We start from the raw sequence: 18,865 nt of genomic DNA on the forward strand, positions 1-18,865 counted from the left end.
ATTTGCTGCTACTGTCTGTTGTCATTAATATACGATAATTTGTTCTCACGTACTTTGTATTTAGTTTATGAAATTCTGTGCTTTCAATAAAACTCATATACCTAGAGTTATTAATTTCTCATTTTATCCTCCCCCGTTGAAAGTGCTGAATTACCTAATGTGGCCTGTGGTCCGTAAAGTTTGGAGACCCCTGATTTAGAGCAAGGTGTATTTCTGTATAACACCTGTGTGACATACAGACCTGCTAGAAAGTTTTGGCAAAAATTTTGACATAAATTTCATGTCGAAAGAGTTCCTAGCAGGCAGGCAGTTCACAATTTGGTGAATAAACTTCGAACAACAGGGTGTATAATAGACAAGAAACAAAAACGTAAGCGCTGTGTGCTTAGTGAAGCAGTGTGTGTGTTCTTAATTTTCCTGTCTGTTTGGTGTATTTTGTTCAGATTGCTGACACAAATTTTGGAATGTTTCAGGTGGATGAAATGTACAGGGAGGCACCAATCAAGCACAGCATGTTTGACTATATTGAGTTTACACGCATCCTGAAGCACGGAGCGAAGGACAAGGATGACCAGTGATTGTTGTGTTATGAATTTGGCATCTAGAGAATGTCTCTTGTTTTTACCACAGTACAGCAAATAACAACTTCTTATGTCCTGTTTTCTCTTCTCTGCCACACTCCTGCTTTAAAAATGTTCATTCCATCTGCAGAATGGATGTTCAGTACACATTTTATGGTCAACTTATCTTTCTTTGTCATGAGGGACCATAACCCCATATTTCTTTCTAACATTCATATAAGCATTAGCATAGGTTCCACTGAAATTTCGGTAGCAAATTGTTGCAATTATCAACCTAAATATTATAAGTTGAGCATGAAATGTCTTTGAGAAAACAGTCCCTGTACACATGCAACATTTTATGCCAGTGAAAGAAACTTGTTGAAAATATAATCACAGTAAGTTGAGAAGTTCTGGAAAGATGGCTACATTTATATATCAAGCACTGAACTTGACAGAATAGCGGTGTTCGCTGTACGGTGCTATTGCTTGAGGAAGTTACTTCTGCATAGTTGGAGACCGCAGTACCAACTCAAGGACGCCTGCCCCTGTATTCTGCTCCAGTTCGTAACTGTTGGCTAACATTCAAATCCAAATAGCAAATGTTGTACTGCTTATCCAAGGATCTTCTAAATTAAGTGTAAAATAAAATAATTTGATCTTTGTATCCATTCCACATATGGTATTTCTGTATAGGAACAGGCCCTCAGGCCTTGATATATATGTATGGAATTTTGTAAATGTTTTTTATAATGTCATTTGTACATGCATTTCATAATTTCATTGCAATGTTTTCATATTGTGCTGCAGAAACCTTTTAAATGTGTTACTAATAAAGTCGTATTTTGGTGAGTAGGTGGGATGTTAAGATTCTTTTGTGACAATTGTTTTTACTGTATTTATGCATAAAATATGCCGGTATAAATATTGTCTTTCCTTTATGAATTCAGAAATTCATTCTATATCAGATCTACATTATTTTGATGCATCGCGTCAAGGTGTAAATCTTGAGGGAACTAATAAAAATGCTTTGTACATTCTCTCATTTTTGCCACGTGTCATTGTCCACTGTCCCCGTTAGTGGCTTTCTGACTGTCTCGTGGCAGCATGTATAGAATTTCTGCAAAGATCAGTAGTAATTTCTTGTTGTGTGTGACACAGTGTAGTCTGGTAGAAGTTCACTGATGTCTAGAAGGAATGTGCTGCATCAGTCCTCAGCGTTAAGAATAAACGAAGCACGTGCACACTGGGTTTCACTTGCGGCATTTCGTCCGGGTTGAGAACACCGGTGTCCTCTCGCCAGCAGATGGAGGTACGTGGATCATATCATCATGAAGATGACTGAAATCGAGCTCCATCCCAGCAGCATGATCACAGAGAATAACATTAGTAAACCTCTACCAGATCACATGTCATCACATCTGAGTAAGATGCTACTGTTCATAGGCACTGCTAAGACAACCTCCAAACCAACAGATCGGTGAACTTTATCCTTTCGGTTGGTAACAGAATTTTCAGCGGAATGCTCAAGCGAACTGTTTCAACAACATGGCTGTTACATTTTGGTATAATTTTTTATTAATTATGTGATTTATATTTATTTCTGTTGTGTTTAAATTCCTATTCATCCTATGAGTTTGGACACAGCCATACAGTGTTTTACCAGCATGAAGTTTTAACATGAGTATCCTTGTTTATTATTTTTTACAGCGTATATTGTTATTCACCTTTCATAGCCTAATTGATCTCTCTTCTACCGTGAAGATGGAAGCAGCATGTTCGTAAGAAACAGTGGTACCCACCCTCCATGTTAAATCACTGTCATATCCCAGAGGGGTGTACTTTCTGTAGTTGTTTTTAGCCTGGTTTCCCTACTTGTTCAGCCTTTTCCCATTCTGATTGTACTTTTCTGCCATCAGTAATAATGTGATGGGTGTGCAAACTTTTGAGATGGGCTTTACACTAATATCTCCACATTTAAGAGTCCTGAAATGATGAATGATGATAGATTGTTGGAGAATGTGCAACTTTTGTGATTTAATAGTTCATAAATCAGCAATTGAATATAAGACAGTGTGAAACTTTGAGGTCTTGGATTGAATACTGAATTTATTAAATGCATACTGCTAGTAACTACAAACAATTATAACATGCTAATTTACACAATCTGTAAATAACCATGACTGCCCACAACTGTTACTTTTTTCACTATTCGTTGCCTGGTAGCAGCTTCTCACAATTGGAATATTGCTAACGATGTCAACCTGTTGAAGCTGGATAGCTGTGTGCTGGTTCCCATGCTCTTCTACATTTTGAGCTCCTGTTACGTGTGTTTTGTAGCCGGTTCTTCATTGCTTATATATTGATCTGTGTTCCTTCACGTGATCTGCATATCGCAGTGTGTTCAGAGAGTATTCACATGATTTCATGCTTGGACTAATCATCACTATCATACATGTTTTGGAGTTCACCCCGATGAAGGAGTCTCTGAGAATGTGGGTGAGCTTGCTGCCTCGAAATGGGAGATGTGCACCTTTCCTGCCCAACGCTCTGATACACTCCTTTAGAGCTAGAAGTGACTTGTTAATCTCCGCACCTTCCAGCCTTCTCTGCCGATTCGCAGAAGACATATCTCCTGCCGTCTCATTGCCAGCTAGATCAATCAGTGAGAACTTGCCATGAATGTTCTTGATACTAGGTGCCCGGACTACAATCTGGAGTACTGCATGAGACCGTGAAGAACTGGCGTTTGCTGCGGTCTTTCCTGATGTTCTAGTTCGGGTGCCATGCTGTATGACTTGAAGGAGCTCATCCACTGAGTTGACTGCTCTTTCAGTCAGACCCATGATCTGCACTTGCTGCTTGTCATCTTCAAGAATGCGCAGTTTAGTTCTTTTTGCCAACAGATCAAAGACCTCACCGTTGTATATCTCGTAGAAGCTTGCGGATACCGTCAGGTTAAGGGCATTATACTCAGGTGACGTACAGTACCTAAAGATATCCTCCCCTACCATGGCATAGATTCCTTTCTGGAAGTTTTGTGTTTTACCCAGAAAGTTACCGCCCATTGTATGGGTCTTGCCACTTCCTGTCTGCCCATATGCAAAACATGTTGCCACCCCGCCCTTGAAGACCGTTTGGACCAGAGGCTTTGCTGTGTACTTGTAGACCAAGTCATTGGAACAGGACTCGTCAAAAGCGTAATCAAATATGAAGTGTTGGTTCTCTAAGAACTTTGTGAGGTACACACTAAGTTTGGGCTCGTGCACAACAATGTGATTTTTACTGAGCACCGAGATCACATCGGGCTCATTCCTGTCCACTTCTTTCATATTGAGTGGCCTCTTCCTGACACAAACTGTAATCGCGTGGTCTTCCACGGGGTCTGACTCTTGTAGGGGATGGAACTCCATACTATCACGGTACTCCCTGATCATAGCCAAGAACTCCCAGTTGGGGTTGTTTTGATGCATTCTCTTGTGAAGCTCCTTATCTTTTCTCAGTTCTTTCTGTCGCTGCTGACGTTGCTCCCGGTTTTTATTCTGTTGCTGAACCTGCTTCACCACATTACTGCTTCCTTGCCATCCTGCACCACCTTGTGACTCTGGTTTTGCGGCTTGCTGCTTCTGCCTGGATGCAACACTTTTGACTTTGGGTGTACTCGTAGGTGGGTCGATGTCATACACGCTCCAACCAGTGGAAACAATCGGTCTGTCAGCTTGCCCATTCAGAGCAACAGTCAGCTTGGGGTCCTCACACCAGGTGGAGGTTATTGGGACCTCCATCCTTTCTCGGCTGCCATTTATGAAGGAATCCATCTTGGTTTCCTTCCGTCGTTGATTGGCCTCTATCTTGGCCTCCAACCACTCTATCTTGGACTTCAACATCTCTATCTTGGCCTGTATCTCTGCCTCCAGCCTTGCTTGTTTGGCCTCCACCCATTCTTGGTTTGCATGCAGCCTTTCTACGATGGATACCAGACGTTTCAAGCCCGCCATGAATGCACAGTTCACTAAATCCAACAATTAAATATAGTCGCACTTCTCACGTGTCACTGATTAGACACAGCTTTTGGATTGATTGCTGAATTTGTAGAATGCCCACACTAACACAGTCACTGATATACGCTGGCTGATAGTGACTGCTAACCATTGTTGGCCCTCGTGATATAGCTTTGGCACGGACAGCATAGAAAACATCGCTTGCAAGGCTTCCTGTATTGTGTGTGTATTAGTTACCGTGGGAACTTCTTTACGGAACTGTTTCCTAGCAACGGACGTTTACTCTGGTTCGGCTGTTCACGGTTTCAGGCGTCATGTCACAAAGAATGGAAGAAGTTTAAATGGAGTGTTACGAGATCGTATACCTGTGGCCCATCAGTTCTCCGCACTGGCCCGTGATCTAAATTGGACTTTATTGTTGGGTTACCCATATAGGTTACCTAGATACGGCAAACAACAGAAAGTTTGTGGGACTGGAAGTTTATAATAGGAATTCCATTGATAAAAAAAAATCCCGACCTCGGAGACCAACCTGAAGTTATAGGATATAAGTTTTTTTTAAATTTGCTTAGAGGGGGGGGGGGGGTCCAACTGGGTCCACTCGGCACGGCGGCCACTGATTGGCCTATTGTAGCCTGCCCCGGGTGATTAAGATGATGGAGAATTTGGTGGAATGAAGATTGGCAGGGGAAACCGAAGTACTCTGAGAAAACCCGCTCCAGCGCCACTTTGTCCACCACAAATCCCACTTGACCAAACACGGGCCGCCGCGATGGGAAGCCAGCGACTAACCGCTTTAGGATATAGTTACTTATGAAGCTGAATGGTTTGCGACTAAAGCAAATGAAAGTCGTCCCTGTGCCTAATTAAGCACGCACTGACGCCTGAGGGCGTGAAGGTATGGTTCCATGCATACCTAGCTTCGGTTGAGACCTGCTTAATGGTCCAGCCATTTCACTCAGAGCACCAGTTCGGTGGAAGTTGTGGCTGTGCGAACACTGGAGAACAGGAAAGTGCTTCGCCCCTGCCGGAAATCAGCCAGTATTCCAATCGCCATGCCAAAGAGTTTATGTGTTGCCAAGCTGATACATGTGTGCAGTTGTGTGTTCTTGGTTAAAAAGTGCCATGTTTTGGTCTCCTGGTTCTGCTTCCTTCGTCATGTAAAAATACGAAGCCTCTTCTGTTGGGTCCTTTACGTGGACTTTATCCCAGTACTACTTCACACAGATTTGCCAATCAGATGGTTGCCAAATTTAGTGTCATTCGACTTAATTCCAAGGTTGACAGTTTTCCTTTATAAGTTTTAAAAGAAAGGAATTTCATTACGGTCTTCCCTCGCTGTATCCTCTGCAAATTGAATCGAGTGTAGGCGTATAACATATTTATAGCTAAGTCGGCAAAATGGGCTCTTTCCTCCCTGTTTTCCAAATAGCAGTTGTTAGCTATGATTTTAAAGTTAATTTCTATAAGCTATTTGTAGCCTCCTTTCCTTATTTAGGAAAAATAAAAGTAGGCTTATGAGATGACCTTGTTGTCTGTGTATATCTCTCCCTAACAACTTCTGAATTCTCCTACAGCATATTTAGTTACGGTTAAAACCTCAACAATTGAATCGAGGGACATGTCACAAAATCATTCCTTTCTGTGCAATGGTTCTCGCATGGCAATAATACGGGTCCGTTGCTAGGTAGCAAACAGAGCCAGTGAACTGGTTGAATAACGACCACGTGGGAACCCCAACAGACGCACACAACAATGGAGGAGCTGTGTTTTCTGTGCATGGTCCGTGCGAAGTAATTATGAGAAGAGTTCGACAGAACAGTAGACGGAGCACAGCGGAGTATACAACAGTAGCAAAGACTAGTCTCGGAACTGGCGGCTTCAGAAATAGCGAGAAAGCAATTAGGCTGTGCCAAGAAGATTTGAAATTACAGCGGGACTGGAATAAATCCGTTGCTAGGATACGACTAATGAAGGAGAATCATAATGCGTGCGCAACGGTGAGCTGTAATGATTGTCTGGTGAGTCGGAATAGTTCAGGCGGTGTAGCGACTGGTTGGACGGTCTAGGGTTCGAGTCCCGGCAGGGGAAGAATAATGTAACGTTGATGGCCAGAGCGTTTCTAGGCAACGACCTGTAAACAACCTTCAGTCGCGTAAGCACACTCAACAATAGGACGAATGTTTATAGCTCGTTGCTAGGTAACATTCAGCGTGCCAATAGGCTGGCGAGATGACTTTCTGTGGGGTCGGTGCCGCGACCGTTGTTATGCAACGTCGCGGTAAACACTCCTCTACAACAGTATAACTGTGTTTTCTGTGCGTGGTCGGTGTGGAGGCTATATAACGAGATTCCATACATACAGGACAGTAACTTTCATATAAGAAAAATCTGGTCATGAGCCCCAGTCGGGGCTCGACACCAAGACAGACAGACTGACAGACGGTCAGTCGCAATGTGACTTGGGCTTGGACTTGGAATAGATTTCAGTCACCCGTGTGGAGGCGGGATCGAATACCTCCACCGTGACCCTGCGAGTCGTAGGAGGCGACGAAAAGGGAAGTCTCAAATCTGAGACAGTACAGTATGGTCGCGAGTCCCAAGGGACTCAGACCCGAGAAAGACTGCGCTGGCAAGGCCCAGTAGCATGTAAATAAGACATCCGTCCTCTCGTCAGAGATGACGCCCCACGAAAAAACAAACCGTAACGTTCAAGAGTAATAAATATTTGGTCATGACACCAAGACTTACTGAATGACTGAACGTCAGTCGCATTGTGACTTGGACTTGGATAGATTTCAGTGTTTAAGTGAGAGTGAGAGAGTTTTAAGTGACAGTGAGAGAGTTTTGTATGGGGAGTGGATGAGTTCTCGACAGGAGGCAGCCACGGGAAGTTCATATGAGACCTGTGAAGACTTAAGTGTGATTTGAGGACTGTGTTTATGTGTAATACCGGGAGTGTGTGATCTAGTGAGGCTGCTATAGCTTCTATGTTGAGATATGTTGCCAGGAGACTAGTGAGACTGGGAGTGTGTGATCCAGTGAGGCTGCTATAGCTTCTATGTTGAGATATGTCGCCAGGAGACTAGTGACACTGGGAGTGTGTGATCCAGTGAGACTGCTATAGCTTCTATGTTTAGTTGCCAGGAGACTAGTGAGACTGGGAGTCATTGTGTGCGTGCAACAGTGTGTTTAAAGCAGCGATAGCGCTGCGATTTAAGTGTGGTTAAGAGAGGGTGTAACCAAATCCAATCATCCGAACTAGAACCCGTCATTCTCGTCACGCGTGACAGTATTTTTCTCTATTTCACAGCCTCCAGACCAGTTCTGGGGCCCACCAAGCCTCATATCCAATAGGTACCGGGGGAAACGCGGCCGAGGCGTGAAGCTGACCGCCCATCTCAATGTAATGCCGAGCTCACGAACGGTGGAGCTAACCCTCCCTCCCATTTACCTATTCATGGCGTGGTGCTTAATTAATTAAGCACAAGGACGACTTTGCCTTTGAATCGAGTGGGAGGGTCATCAGTGGTGGACTCACACCAATTTTCGGCGGTCAGGGACCTTGATTTTGGCACAGAGACAAACTTAGGTACATGTCAGTTCCTGTCGGGATATTTTTACCCCAGCAAAGACATTGAGACCCGGAGCACCGGCCTTTCAGTGTATTTACTGACGGTCCAGGAGCGACTAGGGGTGGAGAGTAAATAAACTGTTCCTCGCAAATATTCCTGGTGCAAGAGGCTGTGGATCTTGTACTTGCCGACACGTTCCACCTGCCGAGTCTGCATTCTGCCCACGCACAATAAACAGCGTAACCTTTTTGTCTTTACGTTTGGTGTCGTAGTGTGTTCCCTGTGAGGTCAGAGCTGAGTTTGTAAGGTAAGGTCCCTGTGCTTAACTAATTAAGCACTACGCCATGAAGGCGTATGGGGAGTGGATGTATAGACCCACGGTTTCTTGACCTCAGAACCTGCTGGAGGTGAGTGGTCAGCTTCATGCCCAGGCCGCTTTACCCACGGGAAAAGAGTTACCGGTACCCATTACATAGGAGGCTGGATTGTTCCCTAGAACCGATATGGATGACATGGAGGAATAAAAATTCTTGCTCCTACCGGGATTCGAACTCCGACCCCTCGGTCATGCAGCCCGTAGCCAGTCCCTATCCCGGCTGGTGAGGTTATAGCATACGTTTCTTCTTTTGAAGGAATAAAAGGAAACATTGGTTCATGCTGCTGCATTTTGTCTTTGTGTCCCCGCTATCAATAGTGATACCAGAAGAAACTGCTGTTGCTAGGCAACGGCTCAGCAAACAGTTTTACGTGGCGACGATTACACAGTAGAACTGCTGGACGCGGTGTTTTCTGCGTGGTCCGTGTCGTGTCATACTCAATATGTAAGCAAAGGAAAGTAGGCGATTAGTTCTTCCCAGAACTCATTATGTGCACCCTTCGGGGCACCACATGCTTCACATGCAGCTCCCGCAGTAGGCAGCATAGCCCCTGCCCGTAACGAAGTGCATATCCCAACCATCTACAAGGAGGACGAACGTACACTGCCTGGGAACCTGCTGAGCCCGAAAGAAATTCCCCCCTCCCTAAACTTTGTTATGTCTGTTCGTGCTGTGAACAGTTTCTGGCGCAAATGTGCCTTTGTTAGCGTCTTAGTGTCTGTCTGTCTGTCCGTGTGCAAGTAACCACTCGATAGCAGCTGAACAGATTTTCACGAAATTTTATAATATGGAGCAATAATAAAACCAGTCAAAAATTTTCCAATTTTCAGAAAAGTCGGACAGCAATAACGGACACTCCACATGAGGATATAGCTCAGTCGGTAGAGTGACGGGCAGGACAGCCGTGGCTCGATTCCCGGCAGGGACCATATTATTTTTTTCCGCTGCAGCGTCGAGACCGACTTTGGGGCCCATCCAGCCTCCTATCCAATGGGGTCCGGGGAACTTAAGCGGCCGGGGCGTGGAGCCCACCACTGACATCCGTCTAGTGCTGAGATCAAGAGTGATGGATCTATATCTCCACTTCCCCACACGTCTTCTTGGCATAGTACTTAATTAATTAAGCACAAGGACAATTTTACCTTCGTGCGTCTGAAGCATAGCTCGCTAAACGTTTGTACCGTCGAGAAATGTTAAGGGCAGGAGCTGTAGAAGGGGTAGAAGGGAACCGAACGTATCTTGGAAGGGGCCAACACCTACCCCCCCCCCCCGAGATATCTATAGAAAGGTGAGCGAACGCGCAACAAGTGTAAGGAGATGTTCACACTTCTTAACGGATGGTTTTCGTGTTCTTTCCGGAGAAGAGTAGCAATGTCTCCTCGAAGAGCTCTTTACTCTCGTTTTCCGGAATATTTTGTCCTAACCTACGTATTATTCCAGTATTTGCCTGGAGGGACTGAGGAAAACCACTAAGAACTTCAGTCGGGACACTCGGTGTCCCGGTCGAGATTCGAACTGAGCTCCTACAGAGCAGGAGGATGCTCGATTCTTCATTTGTTGTGGTGGGGAAATGCATATCGCCCATTCGCATGCAGCATAATCATCTTGTGCCGATCAGCTGATTGATAGTTTTACCGCCTTGCATGGAATTCAAAGACCGCCTCTGTGGTATAGTGGTTAGAGTTTCTGGCTACAGATCCAGAGGTCCGGGTTCGATTCCCGGCACTACCATGTTTTCTGAGAAGTAGTGGGTCTGGAACGGGTTCCACTCACTCGTGAGGATAATTGAGGAGCTACTTGAATGGAAAAGTAGCGGCCCCGGTCTAGAAAACCGAAGTTAACGGCCGTGGGGATTCGTTGCGCTGACCACGCGACAACCTCTATCCGCGAAAGTTGTCACTAACTTCGCCGACAAGCGACGGTCGCTCGGTCGGTATAGTTTGCTTACAGACTAAAACCACGGAGTGTTTTTTGCATGGAATCCAAAATTCATTAAACGTGTGCATTACAGCCGATTACTGCCTTGAATCTTGGGGAGAATGTCTTCTGAAACAGGCTGAACTCATTTGCTTCAGTTTCTTTCTGTTTGTCCGTGGCCTTGCCGCACTTAAGATGGCGTCATGTATGTATCATGACTAGTATAACACACAAGCACCCATTTTGCAGCCTGTTTTCCTCATTATGACAACAATAAAATGATGGCTTATGAGATCAACTTGCCGTCTGTGTTTCTGCTTATTTCCCCCCTATCGTTGCTAGGCAACAAATACACACGCAACAGTAAAACTGTTGGACACATCGTTTTCTATGTGGTCCGTGTCGCGATTAATTCTTTCCACGACTTCTTGTCAAGTAAATTAGCATATTGTGCTGAAATAGCACTGAAATATGAAATCTGAAATGCACGCGGATGCTCTGGAGCTACAATTTGCGGAAGTTGGAACGAAGGGTACTACAGAAAGCATGTGTTTCCCAATGCCCTCAACAGATGTCGCGAGAGGATCAAACTGAACGCCAGTCGGATTGCAGCTGAAGGCGCAGTTTCGCAGGACGATCGGAGTTCGTGAACTGCAGTGTTAGCATACACATTTGAAAGCCCAGTGGTAACAATTTTTACCACCTGCAATTACATTATTTGTGCTGAAGTTGCTTATTTAGTGACGGTGTCAGTATCAAGACAGTACAGGGTTAGTGTATGTGGAGCAGTTGGTTGAGTGAAAATTGGCGGGGGAAACTGAAGTACGCCCCAGTTGCAGCTCTGTCCACCACAAATCTCACATGAATTTAGTTAGGTTCGAACCGGGGACGTCGCTGTGGGAGACCGGGGAATAACCTCCTGAGCTATGGCACAGCTTGTAAAGTTGTCCCTGTGCTTAACTATTTAAGCATCATGCTATGAAGACGTATTGGGGGGTGGAAGTATAGCTCCACATTTCCTGATTTCTGAATGAGATGGAGGTGATTGGTGAGCTTCACGTCCCCGCCGCTTTACCCCCAAGGGAAATAGCCCATGGTACTCATATGGTACGCGTTACGTCACCGCGGAGGGGTGGGAGGGGAGCGCTGACTCACCCGCCGCGTCACTGCTGGTGGGGGGGGAGTTCTCCTTTGCGCAACATGTCACAATATTAAAGTAAACAGACTACACGGTGTCAGTGCAGGAGATCGGAGTTGACGAATTAAACTCATTCACCGTTTGAGAACACAATAGCAATGGCAGTTGATGTAAAGTGGCTCAATCAGAGAATGAATGGTTTCACGTAAGGATATTTATATTTAGGGGAAGTACACCTGTTCGCCTCCAGTGTCACTGACCCCTGTGTCTTATTGTTACAGCCAGTAGCCGGGGTCCGTTTCATGTGTTGTTTGCATTCCAGTCAACGTAGTTGGACCCATGTATGGTCGGCTTGTGTCCATGTGCTTGGTGACTGATACGTGAGCATCGCTTTCACGTGACATCCGTCACACGTGTGCTCTGGCTATGTCTCCGTTTCACATTCTTTGAGAACACTTTAGTAGGACTGACGAGAGACGCGGGGGTCCGTTCGTGCTGTCTCCAACTCAGAAAGTTGCTTCAAGACCGTGTCGCTTTCACGGTATGGAATTACTAAGCAGAAAAGGATGTGTGATTGTCAATAGCGTGATGCTTATACCACGTTTCATGAAAATCGATTTATTGTCTAACGGTTTAAAGCGCAGTGGGCACACACTTTGCCCACACAGTGTATTTATGTGTTCCGTATGGTTCTCACGGTAAACAGCGACTGTTTCTCTAAACAGCATTAACCGGTTGGGCATTGTAGCGGGGACGTAATGTGTTTCCTTTGAGGTACGGAATGAGTTATTATATATTCTGCCCACAGAGTGTATTTATGTGTTCCGTATGGTTCTCACAACAAACAGCGACTGTTTCCTTAAATAGCATTAACCGGTTGGGCATTGTAGCGGGGACGTAATGTGTTTCCTTTGAGGTACGGAATGAGTTATTATACTCGTATATTCTGTCCACAGAGTGTATTTATGTGTTCCGTATGGTTCTCACAATAAACAGCGACTGTTTCCCTAAACATCATTAACCGGTTGGGCTCTCTAGTGGAGACGTAATGTGTTTCCTGTGAGGTACGAACTGAATCTTTATATTATTTGTGTGTTCCGTATGGTTCTCACAGTAAACAGCGGCTGTTTCTTTGAATGATATTAACTTGTCTTAAGGCTACTGCCGAGTGGATTAGTAAGTCCCAAGTTGCTACAGCACCCTCCTCCAGGTTTGAATTCATCAAAATGAAATCCCACTCTTCGGAACCCGTCAAATTTTTTTTCCGTATTATTCAGTTAGCCATCAAAATTTTGTGGGCCTTACCTCACTTCTCGCCACATTAAATTCCATCCTCTTCCTCCCTCCCCCCCCCCCAGTTAAAGAGCCAGGTACTTCTCCCATGTCTCTCCCGATTCCTCTACCATTTTGCTATTCTCTCGTATCTCTTACATCGGTTCACAAAATTTACAACATTAACATAATGTCATGTATCTGGGATTTTGATTTTGTGACCGAATTTATTGGAGCTTTTTACAACTGGTTGCAAGATTTCAGAAATCTATCTGACACACTGTCATCTTCCGACTGGACGCTCCACAGGAATTATTCTGACTTCCAAGTGAACTGTCAGCTATTCTTCGCTTCTCATTGTATATAGCCTCGGACCACATCACAGAAAACATCCGTTGCCTAGCAATGGATATATGCGATCCCACATAGAAAGCGCCTCTTGCAACACCGGTTCTATTGTTGCGTGCGTTGCTTAGAAATGGGTCTACTCTATTGTTGGTTGTGTATTTGTTGCGAACTTGTTTACCGAGGCGTTCCATAACAGTAGGTCTACATGTCACAGTAAGTTAACCCAGGCTAGTGAGCAGTGCTTAAGACCCTGAATAATATGCTCTAAGTAAGATTCGAGGTGTTCACGGCGGTGACTATGAAGAATGCCATCTTCTGGGATGTGGCGCAGTGTGGACCTTGTGTGAACCGAAGTTTCGGAGTCTGCAGTCACCTGCTGACGCTGGTTCCTCGCTCGCGGATTCTTCTACCCTGACGATGGAGGCGATTGGTTCCTCCGAAGCGTCGGTTCACACACGGCGCCACCAATATGCTCGAGATCGACGTATCAGTAGGCCTGCCTGGTTTATTCATTTCTAGCTTATTGAGCTCCGCGTTCGGCAGCCGGTAGCCGGTAGCACGTTCCTGCAGCTGGAACTGCCCCCAGAGGCGGCAGAGTGTCTCCGTGCCGCAGTGCGTTTGTGTGCCCAGTAAAAACAGTTTGAATTCCACTCGTGCCTCCACACGAGGTTTAGAATCCAATTAGACAAGTCACAAGACCATAAGTAGAGTCATTTAAAATACAATAACTTCCGCCATAACCAGCGCACCGGGGAACAGGGGTGGCCAGAGACACGTTATGGCAAGTTTGAGGGGTCTGCGAGCGGCGAACACACGTTGATTGGAAGGCACAGATGTTCAGGTACAGGCTTTCGGCGCAGCGGACTTTTTTTTATATTTATATAGATTTGTAAAGAATGACCGGAATTACACAGCACGTACGTCCGTACATGCGGTTAGCAGAGACTGCCTTACGTTGCAAGTGAAAGTGTTTTTCAGTTGACCATTTTTTGGTTGCCGAATACCGAACAAGAACGAAATCCGTGCGACTGATAAGGCTGATTTCGACTAAAGCAGCATTTCGCGTTTGTGGCCCCCAATGTCCGCACCGTTCTATCCCTGAAGATACCAGCAGTACAGTTCTATTTAGAGAATTAGGCCGAACGAATTACTGGAATTTGATGAAAATGGTTACACTCATTTTCGAGGAAATCGTTTTTTTTTTTTTTCGGGTCCCATGTGAGGAGCCCATATTTTTGGAACCGGAATGCTCATTTTCACCGAGCCCTGACCTATGAACGATAAACTCTTGAATACTAAGTATGGATTAAACTCGCCCAACTGTTCAGGAACTAGCGAGGCCCACATCCTCATTACATACACACACGGCACACCACAGTCCACTTTTTCGTATGGGCGGAGGGGGGGGGGGCTCGAAAAGCTTCATTCCTTCAGATCCCAAGGCCGATCTGTTTTTTCAGAATCACAGTTCTCTCTCGCGCTGTGCGCGTGCGTAAGGAAGGACCGGATTGGCGATTGCATTTCCCACAAGTTGCCGTAACGGTTTGACGGCGAATAAGCTTGCTGTTGCTATTGCTCCTGAAGCGTTTCTAAACCCGTTACTGCCAACGGTTGCGCGAGCCGCATGCAACTCGCGAGCTACAGTTTGGCCGCGACTGCCCCGCAGTGTGACTAACGGTCTCTTCCGTGTGCTTAGAAGTCAATAGGTGACGAGTGTAAGTTCATCACTTGTTCTGCCGGTTATGGCTAACCCTTCCGCTGCCAAGCCCTGAATATGACATGTGATATCTTTGAGGGCACTCGGTAACGCAGTTGGTTGAGGCACTGCTACAAGCCGTAAAGTCGCGGGTTCAATTCCCGACAACATCACTGGATTTTTCAGTTGGCCTCATCGTTCCAGCCGCACTATGGCCCTGGGGTCGACTCAGCCTCTAACACAAATGAGTACCAGGAATATTCTTGGAATGTTCTTTGGGGTAAAGGGCGGCCGGCGCGTTAACGTTGACAACATCAGCGCCATCTGTGAGTTGATTGTCTAGAAAATGTGGGAGCCTCGACGTCTCACAGCCCTATGGGCCTCGACGGCCTGTTACAGGAATAGCTTTACTTTTTTCTTCATCTGATACCTTGGGCATTGCAGGCCGTTCCAACTCTTCGAGAACTGGTTCCGCTCGCTTCATCAGGTGACAGTATACATTAAACAATATTCCTTATTTGGTGCGTGGTCCAGGGTTTGAGACCTGCTCTGCCTGTTGGCCTAATGACGCCGTGCAGACAGGCAAATATCGACAAATTGTAGGAACGGGCTCTGTGTACCCGGTATAGGCAACAATTAACGATTGGTGGGAGCTATTTCGGAGACAGAGCGAAGAAAGTGACGTAGAAGAGCAGGTGAAAGTTTAAGTCGTGGGAGAAATGACAGACACCTAATTGCGGGGATGGAGGGAGAGCATGTCATTTTGTTAAGGTTCCCAGGCTTTGCTCACTCGCCCTTCTGATTAGGGCAGTATGGAAGTTAGAGGCAGTGGCCGCGCGATTTGGATTTACTGGACTGATGACGAGCTGTACAATTTGGAACAATAAAGTAAAGACGTTGGAACGAAATATATCTAATATTCAGTTCGTACCTCACAGGAAACACTGCGTGTCCATAACAAAGACCCAGCAGTCAATGCCGTTTAAAGGGAATAATCGCTGTTTATTTTGAGAACAATAAGGAATATGTATACGTAAGCATGTGGTACATATATTTACCACTGCTTTACGTTAGTAGAGGAGCTGCAGAGATGAGATAGCATAGAATTGGGTGCACAATTGCTATGTACAGGCCAATGCGTATTGTGGTAGGGGGTGCTGGGGGCTTGGGCTCAGCTGTTGGGAGCATCACGGTGTGTGCTGCTACTCTGAACCGGGGTGGTTTGGACGATCAATAGAACATTGCGCAGGCGCACACTCCTTTCAAGCACAAAGTGGAATTACAGTTCGGTGCAAGAGAACTTTCACTTTATGGGGGGTTTGACATAAATCCTAACATTCCTTACAAATCGGCCATTTCAATCGACGTTCTGAAAGATACGAATCAGCTTCTACCTTTACTATGGAGGCAGGATGTTGCTTCGAAACACGAAGAAGGATGTATTCTGGATTCTGACCTTGTTCAGAACAGCGGCAGTTGTGATTGAGGTTCTGAGTGGTTGTCATTAATGTCTCCAGACAAATGCCGGCACAGCTGAGTAAACCGTTTTGCCTCTAATGGAGTCGAAGGCTGGACTGAAGTATCAAAATATTGGGAGAGGGGCTAGAGCGAGACACTATATTTAAGGTGGGAAGGACAGAAATATTTTCTGAATTTGAAGGCCAAAATCAAAGTTATGTTACGACCGACGGTCAGTCGGCCAGTCTGTGTTGGCGTTAAGCACCCATATGGGGCCCAAGACCAGATTTTTGCTACTGTCAGTTTCCGGTTTCTTGATGTGGGGCTCCCTCCCTCACGAGGAGACGGGTCTGTCGTTTGCAACTGCTGCTGGCCCTCGCCAGCGCAATCTTTCTTGGTTCCGAGTCCCGCGGGACTCGTGGCCATATTTTACTGTCTCAGATTCCAGACTACCCAACCTGGATGGCCAGGTCCCCGTATTTATATCCCCCCAAGAGGTCCGGTTTTACTCCCAGGTTCTGGGTTCCCTTTTTTTCGCCTCGTACGACTCCTAGAGCTGCGGTGGAGGTATCCGAACCCGCCTTCTCGCGGAGGTTTTAAGGCCAACGACTTGAGAGAGTTGAGAGAGAGGGGCCGCGGAGCTTTTAATTTCAAAAATTTGAGTTTACGTGTATAATTTTGGTAATTTTGACAGCAAGGGACCGTAATTTTGATGAATTTAAATCGGGAGGGCTGCATGAGAAGCATGCAGTAGCATGAGGTTTTAAGGCCAAATTCTTCTAAATATATATACAAATTCAGTCCGTACCTCACAGGAAACACATTACGTCTCCGCTACAGAGCCCAACCGGTTAATGCTGTTTGGGGAAACAGTCGCTGTTTATTGTGAGAACCATACAGACACACAGATACACTGTGTGGACAGAACGCAGAAGTGAGTAACTATGAAGCAATTGGTACCTGTCACTTTAAGCAGTAAATGATTGAAGATCCTGTTTCCCCTAAATCACCGAGTGCCTATCATCAGTTTACCTGCGTGCTTTCGAGGGGACAAGTCTGGGACTAGTGTTGGGATGCCGTCTATCCTCTTGCACGCTGCTGGTGGTGTAATTAATTCAACTATTGATCCCACTCGGGGGGGGGGTCACACCTTAAATAGCATCCCCCATTTTGAATCCTCGATAGCAATACCCGGTAGAGTACGTAAGCACTGCGAGTCGTTGCAGAGGCACAGGAAACCCGCGTCACGGCAAGAGGGTAGACAGACAGACACATTTAGCGGACACTTGCAACGCAGCCTCACTTGATCTGACGCCTGCAGAGCTGCACAACTGCAGCGATGTGTGTGGAGTAAGAACGTTTGCTTAAGTATCGGAGCAGCCCAATTCATGATTGTAATAGCATTGTATGCTAATGCACTTGCAGTAACCAGTTCGCTTGCCGGTTCCTAGTTTACGGGCGACGCCATATTGTGTCGCAATGATGTCTGCAGTCTAGCTGCCATGAGCCATCCCCCGGATGTTTGCCAGTCAGAAATCGGGAATATTGTGGCACCTTGTGTCGTCTCAGTAGGCCCAATTTGTTTTGTTTTTATTTATCTGCTTGTTATCTTTGCCTCTCCCTTTTCCCGTGTTCCTGTTCTGTGTCCTTGTCCTTGTTTGCTCCGTGCCCCATCTCCCCACTTCTTGCAAAGTGACAGGTTCTGAAGGACTCCGCCCCATGGAGTTAGTTGTTGAGCTGTTGTGAGCACGGTAATGAACCTTCGGGTTCCGTAAAAAGCCGAGAATTGCTTGACCAGCTGAGCTACTATTAGCTTCCGAAGAACGACTCTGTTCCGTGGAGTTAGTTAAGGCGTGCTCTTGTGAATACTGTAATGAACCTTCGGTTTCCATAACCTTGGACAGAGAGCAGAATCTTAGATCTGCACTGACTCCGTGCGTTGTTCTTGTTGGCAGTGTTAGCGGCGTCTTAGGGCGCCCACGTGATTCAGACGCCTGTGCAGCAAGCGCCGAAGGAAAGAACGCCGTGCGCGTTTAAATACGAATGACTGCCGTAAAAATAATCTCATCTGGTCTGCGTTCAGAACCGAACCCGTAAACCCCTTGTGCGGAACAAGCCGGGTTGTTAACCTTCGTGTAGCTGTCCGAAACTTCGCTCTGACCAAGTCCGCCGCGCTTTTCTGGAAGACACGAAGGGATGTCCCTTGATACAATTCTGACTGACGTAGTGTTCGGGAAAACGCGAAGTGGGATTGCGGTATGAGCAAGTTAGGCCAAGCGCACACCAAGGAAACTGGCAACCGCAACGCAACTGCAATTTCCGAGAACTGTTGTCAACCTGAGTTGAACACGTGTTACTGGATGGAGCAGCGCAAGTTGAGGAAAAGCAACGCAACGTGTGTTCAACTCAGGCACATCACAATTTTGGGAAATTGTGGTTCCGTTCATCAGTTGTCCTGCCATTCGACGTGAACTGCTGACACTATCATTGCATAAATGATGAATCAGTAAAATACAGGCTTAA

General features: G+C 45.9%; 2 protein-coding genes across 4 annotated transcripts in view; one reads left to right on the plus strand and one right to left on the minus strand.

Moving 5' to 3' along the window:
- The window catches only part of LOC111868940 (myosin regulatory light chain sqh), a 7,186-nt gene extending 5,771 nt beyond the window's left edge, over nucleotides 1-1,415 (plus strand). For all 3 annotated transcript variants that reach the window (XM_023860068.1, XM_023860067.2, XM_023860066.2), the window contains exon 4: nucleotides 474-1,415. In XM_023860068.1, coding sequence (XP_023715836.1) covers nucleotides 474-578 — 105 coding nt within the window. In that variant the 3' untranslated portion in view covers nucleotides 579-1,415. The remainder of the gene's footprint in view (nucleotides 1-473) is intronic.
- Nucleotides 1,416-2,892: 1,477 nt separating this feature from the next.
- Nucleotides 2,893-4,418, minus strand: LOC111868933 (kinesin-like protein Klp10A). The gene has a single exon (XM_023860057.2). It carries the CDS (start codon nucleotides 4,376-4,378, stop codon nucleotides 2,909-2,911), a length of 1,470 nt encoding a protein of 489 aa, XP_023715825.2. The 5' UTR covers nucleotides 4,379-4,418; the 3' UTR covers nucleotides 2,893-2,908.
- Nucleotides 4,419-18,865: the final 14,447 nt, after the last annotated feature.

The sequence above is a fragment of the Cryptotermes secundus genome, unplaced genomic scaffold (assembly GCF_002891405.2).
Source record: "Cryptotermes secundus unplaced genomic scaffold, Csec_1.0 scaffold976, whole genome shotgun sequence".
Taxonomy (NCBI): Eukaryota; Metazoa; Arthropoda; class Insecta; order Blattodea; family Kalotermitidae; genus Cryptotermes; species Cryptotermes secundus.

Excerpts from the sequence above, each read along its gene's own strand:
- LOC111868933 (XM_023860057.2), bottom strand. The coding sequence starts at position 4,378 with ATGGATTCCTTCATAAATGGCAGCCGAGAAAGGATGGAGGTCCCAATA.